Below are 24347 nucleotides of genomic sequence, written 5' to 3' on the forward strand. Positions count from 1 at the left end.
TTGCTAAAAGTTGGTTAATTTCAATGTTTCTAATGTTCTAGGAACATTCTCCATGTTTGACACTGAGAATGTTCGCAAATAATTCAGAGAATGTTAAGAACAAAGGTTCTGTGGGAATTTAAATACTTTTTATTTGACTTAACTAGGCAAGTCAGTTAAGAACAAATTCTTATTTACAATGATGGCCAAACCCTCTCCTAACACAGATGACGCTGGGCCTATTGTGCGCCACCCTATGAGAATCCCAATCATGGCCGGTTGTGATACAGCCTGGGATCAAACTCGGGTCTGTAGTGACGCCTCTAGCACTGTGATGCAGTGCCTCAGACCACTGCGCCACTCAGGATCAAAACGTTTCCTGTAAGTTTCCTCATCCCACTGGGCACAGACGTCTATTCCACGTTGGTTCAATTTCATCAATATGATGTGGAAATTAAAAGTTTCCATAAAAGCACAATAAAAATGTTGTAACCTTTTAGAGAACGTTCTAAGAAGTATTATTTACAAATATATACATTCCGTTCTCAGCATCAACAAAACTCTATCCTCTATCTTGTTAAGTGTGTTAAGGTGTGTTGGCTGCACCCACTAATTCGCCACATCTGATCTTAATGAGGGCTTGTTTCCTTTTGAAATGGGGTCTGCTTGAATAGACTAAAATAAACAGCTTTGTATGCATTAAAAAAAACTGGCATTCTAGCTCCATCATGGTGGCGGAGTGGACTAACCCCATGGATAGCGAACAGAAGGTTCGAAGCTCACTGATTTTTTTAAAATAAAAAAAACAATTTGTTTGCATGATTAATACCTATCTGCGCTTGGAGTTCAAAAAAGTGAACACACTAAGCAGTGTTATTAAAAGTCTTATTGAAACATTCAGTGAAAGTTTTAAGGAAGTTATGAAAATATCTCAAAATAACCTCGAATTTACGTTTCAGAGCGTTAATAAAACCTACCAGGAAAACATTCAAATAAACCGAGTAAAACATTCTCAGAACCTCCCTGTAGCCTAAAAAGTGTTCCTAAACAGGCTAAATGTTCACTTCTGTTCCCAAAATGTTTTTTTAAAAACATTCCGTTTTACCGGTCAGGAAAGGCATGGCTTCCTTCCACAACCAATTGGAAACTAAAAACATATATTCCCAAATGCAGTAGCTGGGATCTATATGGTCTCTTAGTTGGAATGAAAAACAGAAGGCTCATGACCCACAGCTGAACATAATGATCCTGCTGGTTTACATGCTGACCATTGACTTAAACAGCACAAATGTGAAGTATAAGGTTTATTGTTCATTGATGGTCTTTATAAGATAATCAAATGGTACAATCCCTGTAACATGCATGGATGGCTCAGATATGCTGGTTGATATGTCATGGAAATTGACTGTGGAAATGGCAGATCTAAATGTCGACATGCAAAGTCACTTGACCGCAGCGTTGATCTGAACACACAGTACTGTATATCAGGCGTGAATAATCCATATGAGTAGGCCCATAAAACCAGGAAACACATATAAGGCCTATCGCCAGCAGAGGCTCACATTTCAAAGCTTCATATAATCAGGGACTAGATCATTATGTGAAAGTGGAAACACAAAAGTAGCCTAAAAATAAAAGCTGTGTGAGGTAGTGGAATCATCTTTGGGGAATGATCACAATGCTCAGTCAGCAATTTCATTGTGTCAACCGAACGGTTTCTGATTTTGAACACAGGAGACGAACGTGCACACGCACAAATACACACACCAACACACAAGCCCGCTCTATTGTATCTCATTCATCCTTTTAAGCCATCTGTCTCGCCATCTCATCGCTTTCTCCCAATATACGTGAATTGTGTTGCAATTACAAACTGTTGTAATAGCTTCGCTACAACTGTTACACCAAAACTGCTCTAAGCTTACCTTGCAACCGAACATGAGGGAGAGAGTCCGGTTGCTGCAGATGACCTTACACTGACACATCATCGGTGAGAGGCACTTTAGATTCCTAACAGGCGGAGACATCTGTTCAACACCCATAGACCAGACCATACCCGTCCACCGCCATATCAGCGATGCTGGAGCAGAGGGAGCGTTGAAGAGCGGTAGTGGGTGCAGGTGACTAGGCTATCCACAGTTGGTAGCCTACCCTGAAACGTGCTAAGCTACTCAACGCTGAAATCCGACGTTCAACTCCAAGCGCTTGTATGATCAGAAAATCTAACTTCAGTTCGGGAACATTAGTTATGGATTGTAGCCTAGCCTATTAGCTCTAAGGTTTGCTTAGACCCTGGACAGATGTTAATTAAGGATGAAATGCTGTTGTTCACCTCATGTTCCTTCTATTCAAGTGTTACAAGAATAACCATCATTCATGATTTGCACAAGTCTTCATCCACATCGGACTCTCTCTCTCTCACCACCGTAAGGTTTGGATTTCATGCGCAATTATAATTGGAACGTGTATTAGGCTCTGCATAAGTGAATCAAGACAAAAGCAGTTATGTTATAGGCTCCCATGCGTACATAGGCTATCGATAATCCACGACATACACAATGATTTTTGGACGGTAGGTTATTTTTAACAAAACATGCAAACAAATAATCAATAAACAGTAAATTATTTACTATCATGAGCTGACGTTTGCACATCATAGTCCCTTCAAGTTGCCTGTTGTTCACGCTCACAACTCCGCAGCGATCATAGAAAACCCATATGGTGTTATAATAGCGCCTCCACATGTACAAATCGAGAAGTGTCTGCTGGGAACTCTCCATGGTCCTGAAATGCGATTTATTTTTTCACCTTTATTTAACCAGGTAGGCCAGCTGAGAACAAATGTTCATTTACAACTGCGACCTGGCAGTTGAATAAAGCTTCAGCACCGCAGTGGCCAGCGACACACTATTTTCAGCGTGCAAATGCAATCGCCTGTATATCAGTATGTGTCGGTATGTTTAACACTGAGACCAGTCCTAAATCTAAAATAGAAAGTTATGGTCAAACATGCAGAGACACATACTCACACAAGGCCATCCAAAGTCTGTGTATGGTTGTATGTTAAAGCGTCCATATTCCATCCTCTCTCGAAGAACATAGCAGAGGCCCAGCTAAAACACACCGGAAAGGCTATATGCCTTACCGGGAACTTCTGGCCCAGATTAGTGTAATATGCCCCCACTTCACTTCCCTTCCCTCCCTCCCTCCCTCCCTCCCTCCCTCCCCCTCCCTCCCTCCCTCCCTCCCTCCCTCCCTCCCTCCCTCCCTCCCTATCTCTCTCTCTCACACGCACGCACGCACACACACACACTTACAAGTGTAGATGTCAATCTATGATAACAACTAGAAACAATGAGATTATCGGAATCAAACTTTTCAAGTGGTTCTCCTGAATATTAGATTTTTTTTGGGGGGGTGGGGCGCTGGCTGACTGCGTCCACAAGGTGGAGCGAGAGAACCAGGTGGACTAAATATTGTGCATTCATCTCAGGACCGACTGCGGCGATGTGCTCCACGCTCTCGAATGACGTCAATGTTAAGTGGAACAGATGCGACGGTAGGAGACGCACAGTGTGTGCATAGATAAAATACCTTTTTCATTTTATTCCAAAAACCTTGTCTCTCCCCCGTAATAAGAGGCACGTAAGGTGTCAGGGACGTTATACAATTAACATTTATGGGCTGTCGTTATTCCAAGAGGAAGTTCACCATTCACAGTTTATAGCCTACCGTATGTGTAATATCCTAGATAAATTCCGTTTTACCCTGTAGCCTTGCATTCCAGAGAGACCACAGAGGTTCATAAACTATCAAATCAATTGTGTACACAGCCAAGTAACTCCACACGGCTTTCATCCAATGATTACCAAACTATACGTTTGAAAACCTTGCCTGGGTGCAAACACTTAGCACTGACAAAAATCAAATGTCTAAATCGAGAAAACTCACTGTAAATATTACGCTTTATAAAATGCTAAAACCATGTCATTATTTGCCCAAAAAGCCTATTTTGATATTGCTACAGCCTAAAATGGAATGGAACAAAGAAGAAAGTCAAAAAGAAAAACATGTAGAAAGTTAAATATATACCGTGTATGTGTGTGTGTGTATGTGTGTGTGTGTGTGTGTGTATGTGTGTGTGTGTGTGTGTATGTATGTGTGTGTGTGTGTGTGTGAGAGAGAGAGAGAGAGAGAGCGAGATAGAATCACACACTGTTTCACTCTGTTTCTGCATTATGCATAATTGTGTATATGACCAAGCATACTGTGCTTTGGAACCCCACAACATGGTTTCCATGGATATTGTCTTCTAAAATAGAGCTTCCACCTTGGTTGCGGTACCAAACATTGGGGAGGCAGACAGATAAAAGACTCAGATGTTTCTGGACAAATGCAGGATGACAAACAGTGTGAAGATTGATTGATTGATAGATGTATACTGTTAAAAACTGCTTGTCACAACAGGTACACCCAAAGAGAATAATCTCACTGTCCGTGATTGGTTAATACACGTTCAAGAGAACATAGACATTATCCATATTAGAAGAAACTGGAGGCCTTCCAGTGTTATCCAAAACACTATAGCCTGCTTAAAGAGGCTCTCAATGATAGTGTTATGGTTATATACCATGATGTAGTCCATTTGTGGTGTGTTATATGTGAATGGCAGACCACAGTCACAGAAACCTGTATGTGGGGCTGGCCTAGCTACCACAGTCACAGAAACCTGTATGTGGGACCTAGCCTAGCTACCACAGTCACAGAAACCTGTATGTGGGGCTGGCCTACCCCTCAGTGGGTTCATGCAGTACAGCTCTCATATCACATGGTGGGACCCTGCTTGGATATATGATCAATAATGTCCGTTTTTTTAAAACATTTCTATGGATCTTAAAAAGAGGTGTCTGTTTAGTCATCAACACCCCCCGCCCCCTATATTCTAAAATTGAATTTGCAAAACCACTAAACTACTGTCCACCACTGCTACATTGAAAGTTGGCATTGTGTAATAGTAAGTTTGACATCACACTGCTACATTGCGTATCAGTAATATTCATATCCCAGAAGTATATTGTGTAGTAATGAAATTTACATCCCAACGGTACATTGTGTAGTAGGGAACTACTAGTGGTGTAAAAATACTTTTTAAAGTACTATTTAAGTCGTTTTTTGGGGTATCTGTACTTTACTATTTATATTTTTGACAACTTTTACTTCACTACATTAATGTACTTTTTAGTCCATATAGTTTCCCTGACACCCAAAAGAACATTTTGAATGCTAAGCAGGACAGAAAATGGTCCAATTCACACACTTATCAAGAGAACACCCTTGGTCATCCCTACTGCCTCCGATCTTGCGGACTCACTAAACACAAATGTTTAGTTTATAAATGATGTCTGAGTGGTGGATTGTGCCCCTGGCTGTCAAAAACAATTAGAATAAGGAAATTGTGCCATCTGGTTTGCTTAATATAAGGAATTTGATATATAGCATTTACTTTTACTTTGTACTTTTACTCAAGTATAACAGAGTATTTTTTCCATCACTGTACTTAAGTACATTTAAAACCAGATACTTTTAGACTTTTACTCAAGTAGTATTTTACTGGGTGACTTTCACTTTTACTTGTCATTTTCTATCAAGGTATCTTTACTTTTACTCAAGTATGACAATTGAGTACTTTTTCCACCTCTGGGAACTACACATCGCAACAGTACATTGTGTCATAGGGAACTACACGTCCCAGCAGTACATTGTGTAGTAGTGAACCTACACTTCACAGGCCTATATTATGTAGTAGTGAACTGCACGTCCCAGCAGAACATTCTGTAATAGTGCCAGCAGAACATTGTGTAATAAAGAACTACACATCCCAACAATACATTGTGTAATAGTGAACTACACGTCCCAGGAGAGCATTGTGGAGTAGTGAACTTCAAACCCCAGCAATGCATTGTGTAGCGGTGAGCTTCACACCCCAACACTGCACTGCATCTGGTGAACAAGCAAGAGAGAGGATACCCCACAAGAGCTAGAGTGTTTCCATGACAACATCTGCAGGGGGTGGGGATTCCCCGTCGAATAGTCCATTGGCTAGCTGGCTGGTGGTCAGGTTACCGGGTTCCTATGGTATGACTGCACATCCTCATGAACTATTACAGCCTCTTAGAGTGTACAGTCAGACCATGGGTCTCCTCCTCCTCCTGCTGCTACACCGGCTTCCACCTCACTGGCCTTGACTGATACACCTTTCGTGTGTTCTAGTCTCCCCTCTCTCATGATTCAATGTGACTTGGGGTTGATTAAGGCACACCTTTTATGTAACGTGAGGGGATGTGGTGTGATTTTAGTTAAGTGACAAAAGCATAATTGTAGGTAACAGTCAGTTACATGACTACTGCAATTTTGTTTGGTAAATGTCAGATTAAAGCACTATATATTGTAGAGTTAACTCAAGAACAGCTCTACGTTAACATCATAGAAACACAGCACAACTTGCAGATTGTCAGATATACAGTTGAAGTTGGAAGTTTACATACACCTTAGCCAAATACATTTAAACTCAGTTTTTCACAATTCCTGACATTTAATCCTAGTAATAATTCCCTGCCTTAGGTCAGTTAGGATCACCACTTTATTTGAAGAATGTGAAATGTCAGAATAATAGTAGAGAGTGATTTATTTCTGCCTTTATTTCTTTCATCACATTCCCAGTGGGTTAGAAGTTTAAATAACCTCAATTAGTATTTGGTAGCATTGCCTATAAATTGATTAACTTGGGTCAAACGTTTCAGGTAGCCTTCCATAAGCTTCCCACAATTAGTTGGGTGAATTTTGGCCCATTCCTCCTGACATATCTGGTGTAACTGAGTCAGGTTTGTAGGCCTCCTTGCTCGCACACGCTTTTTCAGTTCTGCCCATAGATTTTCTATAGGATTGAGGTCGGATTTGTGATGGCCCCTCCAATACCTTGACTTTGTTGTCCTTAAGCCATTTTGCCACAACTTTGGTAGTATGCTTGGGGTCATTGTCCATTTGGAAGAACCATTTGCGACCAAGCTTTAACTTCCTGACTGATGTCTTGAGATGTTGGTTCAATATATCCACGTAATTTTCCTTCCTCATGAAGCCATCTATTCTGTGAAGTGCACCAGTCCCTCCTGCAGCAAAGCACCCCCACAACATGATGCTGCCACCCCCGTGCTTCACGGTTGGGATGGTGTTCTTTGGCTTGCAAGCCTCCCCCTTTTTCCTCCAAACATAACGATGGTCATTATGGTCACAGTTCTATTTTTGTTTCATTAGATCAAAAGACAGTTCTCCAAACAGTACAAATTTTGTCCCCATGTGCAGTTGCAAACTGCAGTCTGGCTTTTTTATGGCGGTTTTGGTACAGTGGTTCCTTGCTGAACAGCCTTTCAGGTTATGTCAATACAGGACTCGTTTTTACTGTGGATACCTTTGTACCAGTTTCCTCCAGCGTCTTCATAAGGTCCTTTGCTGTTGTTCTGGGATTGATTTGCACTTTTCGCACCAAAGTACGTTCATCTCTAGGAGACAGAACACGTCTCCTTCCTGAGTGGTATGATGGCTGTGTGGTCCCATGGTGTTTATACTTGCGTACTATTGAACATACAGATGTACAGATGAACGTGGTACCTTCAGGCGTTTGGAAATTACTCCCAAGGATGAACCAGACTTGTGGAGGTCTACAATATTTTGTCTGAGGTCTTGGCAGATTTCTTTTGATTTTCCCATGATGTCAAGCAAAGAGGCACTGATTTTGAAGATAGGCCTTGAAATACATCCACAGGTACACCTCCAATTCACTCAAATGATGTCAATTCGCCTATCAGAAGCTTCTAAAGCCATGACATAATTTTCTGGAATTTTCCAAGCTGTTTAAAGGCACAGTCAACTTAGTCTATGTAAACTTCTGACCCACTAGAATTGTGATACAGTGAATTCTAAATGAAATAATCTGTCTGTAAACAATTGTTGGAACAATTACTTGTGTCATGCACAAAGTAGATGTCCTAACCGACTTGCCAAAACTATAGTTTGTTAACAAGACATTTGTGGAGTGGTTGAAAAACTAGTTTTAATGATTCCAACCTAAGTGTATGTAAACTTCCGACTTCAACTGTACATGATATGAAACCCAAGGAGCGGCACTATTTGAAAGCACTGTTGCTGGGACCGCCACTATCTGTCCAGGGATCCTGCCAACCAAAAGTCTGAAGAGCTGCTTGGTGTAGCAGCTAGCCTAGCTGCTAACTAGCTATTCAGCTAGCAAGGTTTCCTGACTTGAACATAGCCAGCGACACGGATAGCCCTTGTGGCTAGGACTGCGGATTGTCCCGGGCATGTGGCTGTCTCAATCCCTGCTGTTTGTTGCAGTTTCCGGGAAACTACGTGCAGCACCAGCGTTAGCCTACGTCGCTACCATGACATACAAAACCAAAGCCTGTGGGAGTAACGGAGAGGACAGTGTTTCTCTAGCACAGGAGCTTTTAAGCAAACAAAAACGTTTCTACAAGCAGTTGTTACAACAGGAAAATAGCTTCAGCTGTATATGTTCAGAGCCATATTCCTGTAAATCTTAGAGAGGATCTCATGTCTAGTGCTGTTGAAGAGGTGTATAGTTTCACATTCACCTGCCTCAGCTGATGCCTCTTGTTTTGGGGTGCTGCTATGGGTCACCAAGTGCTAACATTCATTATTTGGATAATATACTATATATACAAAAATATGTGGACACCCCTTCAAATGAGTGGATTCGGCTATTTCAGCCACACCCATTGCTGACAGATGCAATCTCCAAAGACAAACATTGGCTGTAGAATGGCCTTACTGAAGAGCTCAGTGACATTCAACGTGGCACTGTCATATGATGTCAACTTTCCAAATCTCTGCCCTGCTACAGCTGCCCCGGTCAACTGCAAGTGCTGTTATTGTGAAGTGGAAACGTCTAGGAGCAACAATGGCTCAGGCGCGAAGTGGTAGGCCACACAAGCTCACAGAATGATACCATAATCGTCTGTCCTCTGTTGTAACACTCAATACCGAGTTACAAACTGCCTCTTGAAACAATGTTAGCACAAGAACTGTTTGTAGAAAGCTTCATGAAATGGGTTCCCATGGCCAAGCAGCCGCACACAAGCCTAAGATTTGCAATGCCAACCGTCGGCTGGAGTGGTGTAAAGCTCGCTGCCATTGGACTGTGGAGCAATGGCAACGCGTTCTCTGGAGTGATGAATCACTCTTCACCATCTGGCAGTCCGATGGATGCCAGGAGAACGCTACCTGCCCCAATGCATAGTGCCAACTGCAAAGTTTGGTGGAGGAGGAATAATGGTCTGGGGCTGTTTTTCATGGTTCGTGCTAAGCCCCTTAGTTCCAGTGAAGGGAAATCTTAACGCTACAGCCTACAATGACATTCTAGACTATTCTGTTTGGGGAAGGCCCTTTCCTGTTTCAGCATGACAATGACCTCATGCAGAAAAGTGAGGTCCATACAGAAATGGTTTGTCGAGATCTGTTTGGAAGAACTTGGCTGGCTTGCACAGAACCCTGACCTCAACCCCATCGAACACCTTTGGGATGAATTGGAACGCCGACTGCGAGCCAGGCCTAATTGCCCAACATCAGTGCCCGACCTCACTAATGCTCTTGTGGCTGAATGGAAGCAAGTCCCTGCAGCAATGTTCCAACATCTAGTGGAAAGCCTTCCCAGAAGAGTGTAGGCTGTTTTCGCAGCAAAGGGGGGACCAACTCCTTAATAATTGCCCATGATTTTGGCCATGTAGTGTATGTTTGCAATGCTTGATAATGTGTGTGATGTTAACATAGAGGTCTATTTTGGGGTGACCTGAATATATATACTGGTTTTCATCAAACTATCCGCTTATGAGGAAGCTGCTCACTGTAACCAGTGCCTGTTATCTGGCTCAGGTTATTAATCAACCTACCAGGGTGTTTAGAAACAGTACAGGAACTACAGTAAATCATCCACGTGTATTGATAATATTTTTACCCATGCTGCAGAACTTTGCTCTAAAGTTATATCCATACCCATTGGATGTACTGATCAGAATATAGTGGCCATATCTAGGAAAGCCAAAGTTCCAAAGGCTTGTCCTAAAATAGAGAATACAAAACCTTTTGTACTGATTCCTATGTTGAAGTCACAAAAAATATGTTCTGGTCTGATGTGTGTAATGAGGAGCATCCAGACCATGCGCCTATTAAGGTGCTAGAACTGTTAAAGCCCCATGGATTGATTAAGAATTGAAACATTGTATGGTTGAGAGGGATGAGGAAAAATTACTGGTGTCACGTTCTGACCTTTATTTCCTTTGTTTTGTATTTATTTAGTATGGTCAGGGCGTGAGTTGGGTGGGCAGTCTATGTTTGATTTTCTATGATTTGTGGATTTCTATGTTTCGGCCTAGTATGTTTCTCAATCAGAGGCAGGTGTCATTAGTTGTCTCTGATTGAGAATCATACTTAGGTAGCCTGGGTTGCACTGTTTGTTTGTGGGTGATTGTCTATGTTAGTGGCTTGTGTCAGCACAGGTCTCATTTGTAGCTTCACGGTCATCATTGGTTTATTGTTTTTGTATAGTGTTGCAGTGTTCAGTATTTTCTCTAATTAAATATTCACTATGAACACATTCCACGCCGCATTTTGGTCCTCTGATCCTTCTCGCCTCTCCTCTTCGGAAGAGGAGGAGCAAATCCCTGACAGAATCACCCACCAACCAAGGACAAAGCGGCGTGGTAAAAGACAGCGACGACAGCAGCAGCAGCAGCAGCAACAGCGGCCAGCATCACAGGACTCCTGGACATGGGAGGAGATACTGAACGGAGAGGGACCCTGGGCACAGGCTGGGGAATATCGCCGCCCCAAAGCAGAGCTGGAGGCAGCGAAAGCTGAGCGGCGGCGATATGAGGAGGCAGTGCGACAGGTACGAGAGGCAGCCCCCCAATTTTTTTGGGGGGGGGGCACACGAGGTGTGGAGCTAAGCCATGTAGCAGACCTGAGCTCACTCCTCGTGCTTATTATAAGCAGCGCGTTACTGGTCAGGCACTGTGTTATGCGGTTAAGCGCACGGTGTCGCCAGTACGTGTCCATAGCCCGGTGCGCTATAGGGCAGCCCCCCGAGAGTGTCATGCGAGTGCGGGCATCGAGCCAGGGCATATGGTGCCTGCTCAGCGGGTCTGGTCGCCGGTACGCAGTTTTGGTCCAGGGTATCCTGCACCGGCTCTGCGTGCTGTGTCTCCGGGGCGCTGGGAGGGTGCAGTGCGTCCTCTGCCTGCGCTCTGCTCATGCCGGGCAAATGTGGGAGTGGAGCCTAAGGGAGAGGTGCACGTAGTAAGCACTAGACCTCCCGTGCTTACCCACAGCCCGGTTCAACCTGTGCCTGCACTCTGGAGGCTCCGGGCTAGCATAGTTGTCCAGCCTGGGGAAGTGGTGCCAAGGCTGTGCACCAGAGATCCAGTGCTCCCCCACAGCCCGGTCCTTCAGGTGCCTCCTCATAACACCAAGCCTCCTGAAGGTCTCCCCAGCCTGGTGGTTCCTGTGGCAGCCCCACGCACCAGGCTGTCTCTCTCTCCTCCCTGCAGGTGGTCCCGCCTGTCCGGCGCCGGAGCCCCTCAGCCCAGAGGCGCCAGAGCCGCCGCCCCTCTGTCCCGAGCTGCCCCTCTGTCCATTGAGAAAGGTTGCCATGGTTAGGAAGCCACGGAGGCGGACAATGAGGCGGACTAAGACGAGGGTGAAGTGGGGTCCGCGTCCCGCGCCATAGCCGCCACCACGGACAGACGCCCACCCAGACCCTCCCCTATAGGTTAAGGTTTTGCGGCCGGAGTCCGCACCTTTGGGGGGGGCGGGGGTACTGTCACGTTCTGACCTTTTATTTCCTTTGTTTTGTATTTATTTAGTATGGTCAGGGCGTGAGTTGGGGGGGTCAGGGCGTGAGTTGGGGGGTCAGGGCGTGAGTTGGTTGGGCAGTCTATGTTTGATTTTCTATGATTTGGGGATTTCTATGTTTCGGCCTAGTATGGTTCTCAATCAGAGGCAGGTGTCATTAGTTGTCTCTGATTGACTGGTAGCCTGGGTTGCACTGTTTGTTTGTGGGTGATTGTCTATGTTAGTGGCTTGTGTCAGCACAGGTCTCATTTGTAGCTTCACGGTCATCATTGGTTTATTGTTTTTGTATAGTGTTGCAGTGTTCAGTATTTTCTCTAATTAAATATTCACTATGAACACATACCACGCCGCATTTTGGTCCTCTGATCCTTCTCGCCTCTCCTCTTCATATGAAGAGGAGGAAGACCGTGACAACTGGTTTATAAGTCTGGCTGCACATCTGATTGGCAAACCTACTGTAAATTGAGAACTTAAGTAACTAAACTGAATAAAAATAAATTATGATGGAAAAAAATCTTTGGAATATTTTAAATGAAATTATAGGCCGAAGGGGCTAATTCCACTCTATCTTTCACTGAATCAGATGGATCATTTATCACAAAACCTTTTGATGTTGCCAATTACTTTAATGACTATTAAATTGGCATAGTAGGCAAACATAGGCATGATATGCCAACAACAGACTGTGAGCCATCATATTCATTCATAAAATACCTAATAATGAAAGAAAAGCATTGTAATTTTGTAAAGTATGTTTGGGTGAAGTGGAACAATTATTGTTGCCCATCAATAATGAGAAACCTCCAGATAATGACAGCTTAGATGGAAAGCTGCGGAGGATGGCAGCTGACTATTGCCACTCCGTTTTGTCATATTTTTAGTCTGGATAAAAATGTTTGTCCTCAGACCTGGAGGGAAGCTAAAGTCATTCCGGTACCGAAGAAACCTTTAATGGTTCTAACAGCCAACCAAACAGCTTGCTACCAACTCTTAGCAAACTTAAGAAGAAATAATAATGACCAGATATAATGCTACTTTTCTGTAAACAAATGAACAACAGACTTTCAGCATGCTTATTTAGAAGAGCATTCTGCTGCTCTGGTCTTTATTTTAATCTTATTATTATAAATCCTGATGCTTAGCCACTACACCCTGCCTTTGTGTACATGTCTACCTCAAGTACCTAGTACCTCTGCATATTGATCTGGTACTCCCTGTATATAGCTCCACATTGATCTGGTACTGGTACTCCCTGTATATAGCTCCACATTGATCTGGTACTGGTACTTCCTGTATATAGCTCCACATTGATCTGGTACTGGTACTCCCTGTATATAGCTCCACATTGATCTGGTACTGGTACTTCCTGTATATAGCTCCACATTGATCTGGTACTGGTACTCCCTGTATATAGCTCCACATTGATCTGGTACTGGTACTCCCTGTGTATAGCTCCACATTGATCTGGTACTGGTACTTCCTGTATATAGCTCCACATTGATCAGGTACTGGTACTCCCTGTATATAGCTCCACATTGATCTGGTACTGGTACTTCCTGTATATAGCTCCACATTGATCTGGTACTGGTACTCCCTGTATATAGCTCCACATTGATCTGGTACTGGTACTCTCTGTGTATAGCTCCACATTGATCTGGTACTGGTACTCTCTGTGTATAGCTCCACATTGATCTGGTACTGGTACTCCCTGTATATAGCTCCACATTGATCTGGTACTGGTACTCTCTGTATATAGCTCCACATTGATCTGGTACTGGTACTCTCTGTATATAGCTCCACATTGATCTGGTACTGGTACTCCCTGTATATAGCTCCACATTGATCTGGTACTGGTACTCCCTGTATATAGCTCCACATTGATCTGGTACTGGTACTCTCTGTATATAGCTCCACATTGATCTGGTACTGGTACTCCCTGTAGATAGCTCCACATTGATCTGGTACTCCCTGTAGATAGCTCCACATTGATCTGGTACTCCCTGTAGATAGCTCCACATTGATCTGGTACTCCCTGTAGATAGCTCCACATTGATCTGGTACTCCCTGTAGATAGCTCCACATTGATCTGGTACTCCCTGTAGATAGCTCCACATTGATCTGGTACTCCCTGTATATAGCTCCACATTGATCTGGTACTCCCTGTATATAGCTCCACATTGATCTGGTACTCCCTGTATATAGCTCCACATTGATCTGATCTGTATATAGCTCCACATTGATCTGGTACTCCCTGTATATAGCTCCACATTGATCTGGTACTGGTACTCCCTGTATATAGCTCCACATTGATCTGGTACTGGTACTCCCTGTATATAGCTCCACATTGATCTGGTACTCCCTGTATATAGCTCCACATTGATCTGGTACTCCCTGTATATAGCTCCACATTGATCTGGTACTGGTACTCCCTGTATATAGCTCCACATTGATCTGGTACTCCCTGTATATAGCTCCATTCTTGTGTATTTTACTGTATTCCTCGTGTTACTATTTTATGATTATTTTTAAACTCTGCATTGTTGAGAAGGCCTGATAAACAAGCATTTCACAGTAAAGTCTACACCAGTTGTATTCAGCGCATGTGAGAAATGCAATTTGACTTGATTTGATTTACTGCACTGACACAAATGACTGATGATTGGTTGAAAGAAATGAGTAATTAGAAGATTGTGGGAGCTTTACTGTTTGATTTCAATGCAGCCTTTGATATTATTGACCATAACCTGCTGTAGAAAAAACACATGTGTGTTAGGGCTTTTCAACCTCTGCCACATAGTGGATTCAGAAATATCTATCTAATAGAACACAGAGGCATTTCTTTAATGGAAGCTTCTGTAATGTTAAACTGTGTAGTGCACGGCAGGGCAGCTCTCTTGGCCCTCTACTCTTTTATATTTTTACTACTGACTTAACACGGAAATTAAACAAAGTATGTGTGTCATTTAAAGGTTTTTATCATAAAACCTTTAAATGTATGTAGTTCTGTCTTTGAGCTGTTCTTTGAGCTGTCTATTAATGTTCTGTATTATGTCATGGTTCATGTTCTGTGTGGAACCCAGGAAGAGTAGCTGTTGCTTTCACAACAGCAAATGGGGATCCTCATAAAATACCAAATATAGAGTTTTCAGTGAATTTATGTAAATCAAAAGGCTTGTCTGCATTTCCTGCAGTGCAGAGAATTTCTCTGCAACAAAGGAGTGATCAAATTAAGATCCTACATCTGTACCTGTTGAAGGCCTACAGCAGCAGTGTTGGACAACATGAAAAGGAAAAACCTTGTCAGGGACCCACAAGGACTGAACATTTTTGTTCCAGCTCAACAAGTACACCTGATTCACTCTTAATCAAAGACTTGGTCATTTGACTAGCTGAATCAGGTGTGCTATAGTGGTGGGCTGGAACAATATGGTCCAATCGTGGGGGTCTCTAATCAATTGATTGGTAAACACTAACATTACAGGAAAAGATCACAGCATATCTGCAGGAATTCTGCCAAACAGTGGGATAGCCAGAGACATGTTGCCTCTTTAAAGGCACAGTAAACAAGAAGGTTGGTCACTTAAGACAGGGGTCGTATATACTTCACCCTTTTTGAAAACATATGCTCTTCCTGTATTTCCATGTAAAATGTAGGTTCTTCTGTACGTGAATTTACATCCACCTTGAATAATTTATTTAACAATGACCTGACATACATTTCACCTTGTTTCACCACCCTGAGACACCGCACACACAGTGAGACTGTCACACACCACCCTGAGACACAACAAACACAGTGAGACTATCACACACCACCCTGAGACAACACACAGTGAGACTGTCACACACCACCCTGAGACACCGCACACACAGTGAGACTGTCACACACCACCCTGAGACACCGCACACACAGTGAGACTGTCACACACCACCCTGAGACACAACAAACACAGTGAGACTGTCACACACCACCCTGAGACACCGCACACACAGTGAGACTGTCACACACCACCCTGAGACACCGCACACACAGTGAGACTGTCACACACCACCCTGAGACACCGCACACACAGTGAGACTGTCACACACCACCCTGAGACACAACAACACACTAAGACTGTCACACACCACCCTGAGACACCGCACACACAGTGAGACTGTCACACACCACCCTGAGACACAACAAACACACTAAGACTGTCACACACCACCCTGAAACACAACAAACACAGTGAGACTATCACACACCACCCTGAGACACAACAAACACACTAAGACTGTCACACACCACCCTGAGACACAACAAACACACTAAGACTGTCACACACCACCCTGAGACACCGCACACACAGTGAGACTATCACACACCACCCTGAGACACAACAAACACACTAAGACTGTCACACACCACCCTGAGACACCGCACACACAGTGAGACTATCACACACCACCCTGAGACACAACAAACACACTAAGACTGTCACACACCACCCTGAGACACAACAAACACACTAAGACTGTCACACACCACCCTGAGACACAACAAACACAGTGAGACTATCACACACCATCCTGAGACACAACAAACACACTAAGACTGTCACACACCACCCTGAAACACAACAAACACAGTGAGACTATCACACACCATCCTGAGACACAACAAACACAGTGAGACTGTCACACACCATCCTGAGACACAACAAACACACTAAGACTGTCACACACCACCCTGAGACACAACAAACACAGTGAGACTATCACACACCATCCTGAGACACAACAAACACAGTGAGACTGTCACACACCATCCTGAGACACAACAAACACAGTGAGACTATCACACACCATCCTGAGACACAACAAACACAGTGAGACTGTCACACACCATCCTGAGACACAACAAACACAGTGAGACTGTCACACACCATCCTGAGACACAACAAACACAGTGAGACTATCACACACCACCCTGAGACACCGCACACACAGTGAGACTATCACACACCACCCTGAGACACAACAAACACAGTGAGACTGTCACACACCACCCTGAAACACCGCACACACAGTGAGACTATCACACACCACCCTGAGACACAACAAACACACTAAGACTGTCACACACCACCCTGAAACACAACAAACACAGTGAGACTATCACACACCATCCTGAGACACAACAAACACAGTGAGACTATCACACACCATCCTGAGACACAACAAACACAGTGAGACTGTCACACACCATCCTGAGACACAACAAACACAGTGAGACTATCACACACCATCCTGAGACACAACAAACACAGTGAGACTGTCACACACCATCCTGAGACACAACAAACACAGTGAGACTGTCACACACCATCCTGAGACACAACAAACACAGTGAGACTATCACACACCATCCTGAGACACAACATACACAGTGAGACTGTCACACACCATCCTGAGACACAACAAACACAGTGAGACTGTCACACACCACCCTGAAACACCGCACACACAGTGAGACTATCACACACCACCCTGAGACACAACAAACACACTAAGACTGTCACACACCACCCTGAAACACAACAAACACAGTGAGACTATCACACACCATCCTGAGACACAACAAACACAGTGAGACTGTCACACACCACCCTGAAACACCGCACACACAGTGAGACTGTCACACACCATCCTGAGACACAACAAACACAGTGAGACTATCACACACCACCCTGAGACACAACAAACACAGTGAGACTGTCACACACCATCCTGAGACACAACAAACACAGTGAGACTATCACACACCACCCTGAGACACAACAAACACAGTGAGACTATCACACACCATCCTGAGACACAACAAACACAGTGAGACTATCACACACCATCCTGAGACACAACAAACACAGTGAGACTATCACACACCATCCTGAGACACAACACACACAGTGAGACTGTCACACACACACGCGCGCACACACACACACACAATCATGGCCAGACAGCTCAGGCCCCGTTTATGTCCACTCAGTAACTAAGCCTGGGGGAGACCTGAGCTACCAGTAGCTAATCAATGCTCTCATGTTCCTATTTGTGCACTTACACACATACTGTATGTACAAACACTATACATACACACACTGTACAGAGAAACAACCTTCCAAACGCACCCAAATAAATATAATCTAACACAAAACCAGAGGAGGTATGTACTCCTGTCTTCAACAAGTTCACTTGAACCACTCTCTATACGCACTTACCCTGACACACACACCACATGTGCCAGGCCACATTCATACGCTGATTCAACCCACCCTCCCATACACACACACACGTACATAACTGCATAACTATAAATCTAAGGAACACACCCAAGCACAGCATGCACAACATATGACAAAAACAGAGCTTTTACCTCCAGCTCCTATTGGTGCTAAGCTATAGGTGACCAGGCAGACAGACCTACAGACAGACCGACATACAACCAGGCAGACAGATTGACCACCGTTCCCACAGCAACTACCACTCATCAACAACACTTTGACCAACATGCCAGACACAGACGGAGAGACGGATGAGGGGTAATACCGAAAGACACAGAGGTAAATCTACCTACCACACACGAGCAGAGCGAAGGGAGCTTGTTGCGGCCCTTCATGAGCAAGACACACAGAACAACAGCCTCTCAGACGCCAGTAGTAAATGAGGAAAGGAGGGACGGAGGAATAGAAAGAGAGAGAGTGATGGGAGACTGTGAATGGGCTGGGGGAATAAAAAAGAGAGGCGGGGAGGGGAAAAGAGGGGGGGGTTATCGTAGCAGATGAGGAGAGAGAGTTTTTCCTGGAAGCCAGAGTTGGTGTTGGCTACGTCTCAGTGTTAAGTCTAGGGTCTGAACAGAGAGAGCTGGTTGACTGATCCAGCCGTGACTCACAAAATATGTTCGTCACAGCCAGTGAGAGAGGGAGGGGAGAGAGAGAGGGATTGAGAGCGATGGAGAGAGGGAGGAAGAGAAAGAAGGAGAGAGCAAGAGAGAAGGAGAGAGGAAGAGAGAGTGAAACAGAGAGAAGGAGAGAGGAAGAGAGAGTGAGTGTAGACCTCACCTACGCTTTTTGCATTTATTCTCTGCTCTTCCCTTCAAACATACAGTACTGTTCATAGCCCCTCAATCCCTCCACTCCTCTCCCTACCTCTGTTCCTCCCTCTCTCTCTCTCTCTCTCTCATTCCTCCTCCCTCTCTTCCTCCCTCATCCCTCCCTCACTACCTCCCTTACTACCTCCCTCCCTTTCTCTCTCTGTCCCTCTCTCTCACATACCTTCCCCCTCATTTGGATTCCTCCTATATGACTCAGGTCAGTGGAGGAACATGGTATTGGACTGTGATGTCATTGCAGCTTTAAACGAAATCTATGTTCAAATTTGGACTAGCATTGAATTCAACCAAAATATTTGTAATTTCAGACAATCCCTGTGCATGGTCAATTAAAGTTGCTTCTAATATCCAACTGTGTTCTGGCAGCACTTGGAGTACACATTATAATCAACATGATGTGGAGCTACCTAAGAAACAGTAGTAGTAATAGGCCAACTCATTGGCTGGTTGGTTGGACCCACTGGCTGGTACAATTTCAAAACAACCTATAGCCACAGAACAACCAAAACACATTCACCTCCGGAGGTTGATTTGCCTGAGCCCAGCCCTATCTGGGTTATAGCATCCATCCACACCTGCCCACTATGGATTCATGTGAGTGGATGTGGCCACAGAGCATGTAACACAAATACCAGGTGTAAACAGGGTAAAGGTCTGTGTGCTAGCCCAGAGCCAACTACATTCATACCACAGCTACATAATATTGTGTTATTTTCAGTCTGTTCAGAGCAGTGGCATGTATTCATGGAGGCCAAGGGAAGCCAGGCTTCTCCCAACGCTTCTTTTTTTTAAAACATATAATTATTTATCTTTTGTCTCTGTGTTTCAAAATGTTCCTTCAATTTGCAAGAGGCTGAATGTATCTCACTGGTGAAAGCATCCGACCGAGCGAACAGGGAAGCCCGCTTGGATTTTGGCGTCACTCCTATCAAATCGCATTGAGAGCACATGTCATTGACAGAAACAACTTAAATTGCTGCATCTCGTTGTGTTGTTCTCCGGTGGCTAGCTAGGCAGCTAGCTAAAGTTGGCCATTTCTAAATGATCCATGGTTGGAGACAGGGATTCGGCTACAATGGCAATTCTAATCCAACCATTAATTCATACATTGTTGTGCCCCTGGCCTGAGAGGATGGAAGTTCAGTATGTAGCTAGATGTAGAAGGCTGATGTTAACTAGCTAACGTTGCCCATGCATGGAAGTTAGGCTAGCGAGAAAGCATTTTAGCCAGGTAGCCTGGGACAACAAAAACTAAAAGTGTGTACTGTATGACAGGGTGATAGACCGTTTTGTCAACATGAAAGAGAGGAGGATGGCGTTGGTGTTTCTCTACAAGTAGGGTGAGTCAACATATTTGCAAAAATGCGCGTGCGCACACACACACACACACACACACACACGCACACACACACACACAGAGAAATCACAACCATGGACAGCCACATCATATTTAGCTTACGTTGATTGGACTAAATTGTGTTTGGTATCTTTTAATTGTCACTGTATTAGACTAAGCAGAGGTGATTTGATGATGTTGAAGTTGAAATGATGCTGGAATAGTGGAGGCAGCTCCTGTTTTCTTTGTGACTTGCAGTATCTCTCTGTGGTTCTAAATCAATGGTTGTTTAGTGAGCCGAAAAATCCAGAAACATGAACTTGCTTGACCATGCTGTAGGTCGTGTAACTGTCTGTTACATGCAATATGCTTTGTGGACTTCACTGGACAGATGTTGCTATCCGGTTTTGTGGTAAAACAAAGGTGTGGTTGAATTTATTCTGCCACTGTGTCTTCTTATTGTCTCTGTCTTTAGGCCCATATATCACGGTTGCAAGGCATATTCATTAACAGGTTATCGAGCAAACAACGCAATTATCACAACACAGGTTGTAGTATGGCTTTTTCACTGGCTTCCCCAGTGATTTTACCCACACACCACTACTGGTTCAGAGGGGTGTGAAACAGCAGGTAAACATAGGGAAAACAGCCCTGACCCCACTGGACTAGGCCCCATTGAACTGGGTTGCTGCATATATTCTGACAGCAGCTGAGGTTGGACTGAGAGCCCAATTGTATTAGATAGAGGGTATTTGAACTAGAACGTTCTGTATCCATGATTAAAGCAATCTAACAGCCATATAGTCCTTTTCATTGAAACAGTACTCAACAAATGTTGTATAACACAGAACATCTACATTATACACAACGCGTGAATACTACGTTACCATGTAAAAAGTGTTAATTTCCTATTCTCTGCTACCGCCTACGCCGATGTCACTCTCCTACCTGCACACTACAGGTTTCATATCATCAACAACATGTCTCACTCTGTGTTCGTGCTTGCTTTTCCTCACTCTCTCATCACTCTCTCTCTACCCCCTCCTCTTTCGCTCTCTTGGTCTCTCAGCCCCTCTCTCATTTTTCCTTCCCTCGCCTTTCATATCTTTTCTTTCTATGATACCCCTGCCATGTTGTCATGGCAACAAACGGGCCCTGATAGCTTGGTTGCTAAGCAACTGACATCACCCATAAGAGGAACATGAAGATACAGAGTCCGAGACAAACAAACCTGTGTGTGTGTGTGTGTGTGTGTGTGTGTGTGTGTGTGTGTGTGTGTGTGCGAGCACGTGTGTATGTTTGTGCCTTCATATAATCAGTTAATTGATCTGTCATGTTTTCTCTCTATTCAGTCCTGCCTGTGACAGATATTGAGGTAGCAGTTTACGCCATTAACACTAGAGCGCACGTCATCGACATCAAAGACTTAGGCATTCAGAGGAGCCTTTTTTTTGGAATGCAGCAGGTTAAGCCGACCCATTTTTCCTGACCATAATTTCTGATTAACAGAGCAGGGCAACAGTCATTTTTCACAAACCACTAGGCTACTGCAGGAGTCATATTCATTGTCATTCTCTCTACTGATTCCTTATTTTTTAGTGGTCTCATCCCATGACGAGAACGTATAATGGTTGAAAAACGACAGACGCTACGTGAATTAGGATCTAGGCTATTGTACAGGAATATTATGAATTTAATGACGTAAAATGAGTAATGAAGCAGTAGAAATAGTGTCCCTGGGCTAAATTCCCATTTTCTTGCACTTATACATCATGCCACAAGGTGTCAGCCTACTCTATGTTGAAGAGTATGATAAGAGCACTGTCATAGTATCTGATGCATTCGCAAGGCTAATAAAACCTCTGACACTCCTATAGGAGACGACATGGCCATCTTTATACAGTGTGGGATCAAAGGAATGTCTTGTATGCATCCCACCGTCTTCCTTGACACCAAAGGACATTATTTCATACCAGTCTTTTCTTTTCTGAGATATGTCTCTAGCCATCCAGTCAGTCAGCCAGTCAGCCAGCCAGCCAGCCACAGCCAGCCATTCAGAAGTGTTACCAGCCAGGCATTCAGAAGTGTTACCAGACAGGCATTCAGCAGTGTTACCAGATAGGCATTCAGCAGTGTTACCAACCAGCCAGACATTCAGCAGTGTTACCAGACAGGCATTCAGCAGTGTTACCAGATAGGCATTCAGCAGTGTTACCAGACAGGCATTCAGAAGTGTTACCAGCCAGACAGTCAGCAGTGTTACCAGCCAGACAGTCAGCAGTGTTACCAGATAGGCATTCAGCAGTGTTACCAACCAGCCAGACATTCAGCAGTGTTACCAGACAGGCATTCAGCAGTGTTACCAGATAGGCATTCAGCAGTGTTACCAGACAGGCATTCAGAAGTGTTACCAGCCAGACAGTCAGCAGTGTTACCAGCCAGACAGTCAGCAGTGTTACCAGATAGGCATTCAGCAGTGTTACCAGCCAGACATTCAGCAGTGTTACCAGCCAGACATTCAGCAGTGTTACCAGCCAGACATTCAACAGTGTTACCAGCCAGACAGTCAGCAGTGTTACCAGCCAGACATTCAACAGTGTTACCAGCCAGACATTCAGCAGTGTTACCAGCCAGACATTCAACAGTGTTACCAGCCAGACAGTCAGCAGTGTTACCAGCCAGACATTCAGCAGTGTTACCAGCCAGACATTCAGCAGTGTTACCAGATAGGCATTCAGCAGTGTTACCAACCAGCCAGACATTCAGCAGTGTTACCAGATAGGCATTCAGCAGTGTTACCAACCAGCCAGACATTCAACAGTGTTACCAGCCAGACAGTGTTACCAGCCAGACATTCAACAGTGTTACCAGCCAGATATTCAGCAGTGTTACCAGATAGGCATTCAGCAGTGTTACCAGATAGGCATTCAGCAGTGTTACCAACCAGCCAGACATTCAGCAGTGTTACCAGATAGGCATTCAGCAGTGTTACCAACCAGCCAGACATTCAGCAGTGTTACCAGATAGGCATTCAGCAGTGTTACCAACCAGCCAGACATTCAGCAGTGTTACCAGATAGGCATTCAGCAGTGTTACCAACCAGCCAGACATTCAACAGTGTTACCAGATAGGCATTCAGCAGTGTTACCAGATAGGCATTCAGCAGTGTTACCAGACAGGCATTCAGCAGTGTTACCAGACAGGCATTCAGCAGTGTTACCAGATAGGCATTCAGAAGTGTTACCAGCCAGGCATTCAGCAGTGTTACCAACCAGCCAGACATTCAGCAGTGTTACCAGATAGGCATTCAGCAGTGTTACCAACCAGCCAGACATTCAGCAGTGTTACCAACCAGCCAGACATTCAGCAGTGTTACCAGATAGGCATTCAGCAGTGTTACCAGATAGGCATTCAGCAGTGTTACCAACCAGCCAGACATTCAGCAGTGTTACCAGATAGGCATTCAGCAGTGTTACCAGCCAGACAGTGTTACCAGCCAGACATTCAGCAGTGTTACCTGCCAGACATTCAGCAGTGTTACCAGCCAGACAGTGTTACCAGCCAGACATTCAGCAGTGTTACCAGATAGGCATTCAGCAGAGAATACACTAGGGATGGGTCATGTTGCAGCATTAGCCTTCTAACCCAATGTGAAGGGACTTAGTCCCCAGCCGATCCAACCTGTCATCTGTAGTAGGGAGCATTCCCAGGCAGGCGGTGACACAGACAGCATCAAACAGGTAGATGAAGACTAGAGCCATGAAACAGGGTCTGTGTGTGGATTCTGTGTTGAATACAACATCTAGAATTCAATTAGGATTGGGACAAAGGTTGACACTGTTTCTGACTCTCTCCCATTTGAGTCAGTGTGCTTGGTTGTTAGTGGTTTGTGTGTGGGTGGGTGTATTTTTCTGACTGTACAATGCGTGTAGTGTGTACATC

The 24347-nt window shown here is 44.4% G+C and overlaps 1 protein-coding gene across 3 annotated transcripts in view; it reads right to left on the reverse strand.

Moving 5' to 3' along the window:
* The window catches only part of LOC112231273 (disks large homolog 4-like), a 117280-nt gene that overhangs the window by 76361 nt on the left and 16572 nt on the right, over positions 1-24347 (reverse strand). Inside the window, exon 1 of one of the 3 annotated variants that reach the window (XM_042311430.1) lies at positions 1905-2321. The exons of 1 other annotated variant lie outside the window; for it this stretch is intronic. In XM_042311430.1, the coding sequence (XP_042167364.1) occupies positions 1905-2033 (129 nt within the window). In that variant the 5' untranslated portion in view covers positions 2034-2321. Of the gene's footprint in view, positions 1-1904; positions 2322-24347 lie in introns of those variants that run through there. One more of the 3 variants, XM_042311431.1, reaches the window with a different exon arrangement.

Source organism: Oncorhynchus tshawytscha, linkage group LG33, assembly GCF_018296145.1.
Source record: "Oncorhynchus tshawytscha isolate Ot180627B linkage group LG33, Otsh_v2.0, whole genome shotgun sequence".
Taxonomy (NCBI): domain Eukaryota; kingdom Metazoa; phylum Chordata; class Actinopteri; order Salmoniformes; family Salmonidae; genus Oncorhynchus; species Oncorhynchus tshawytscha.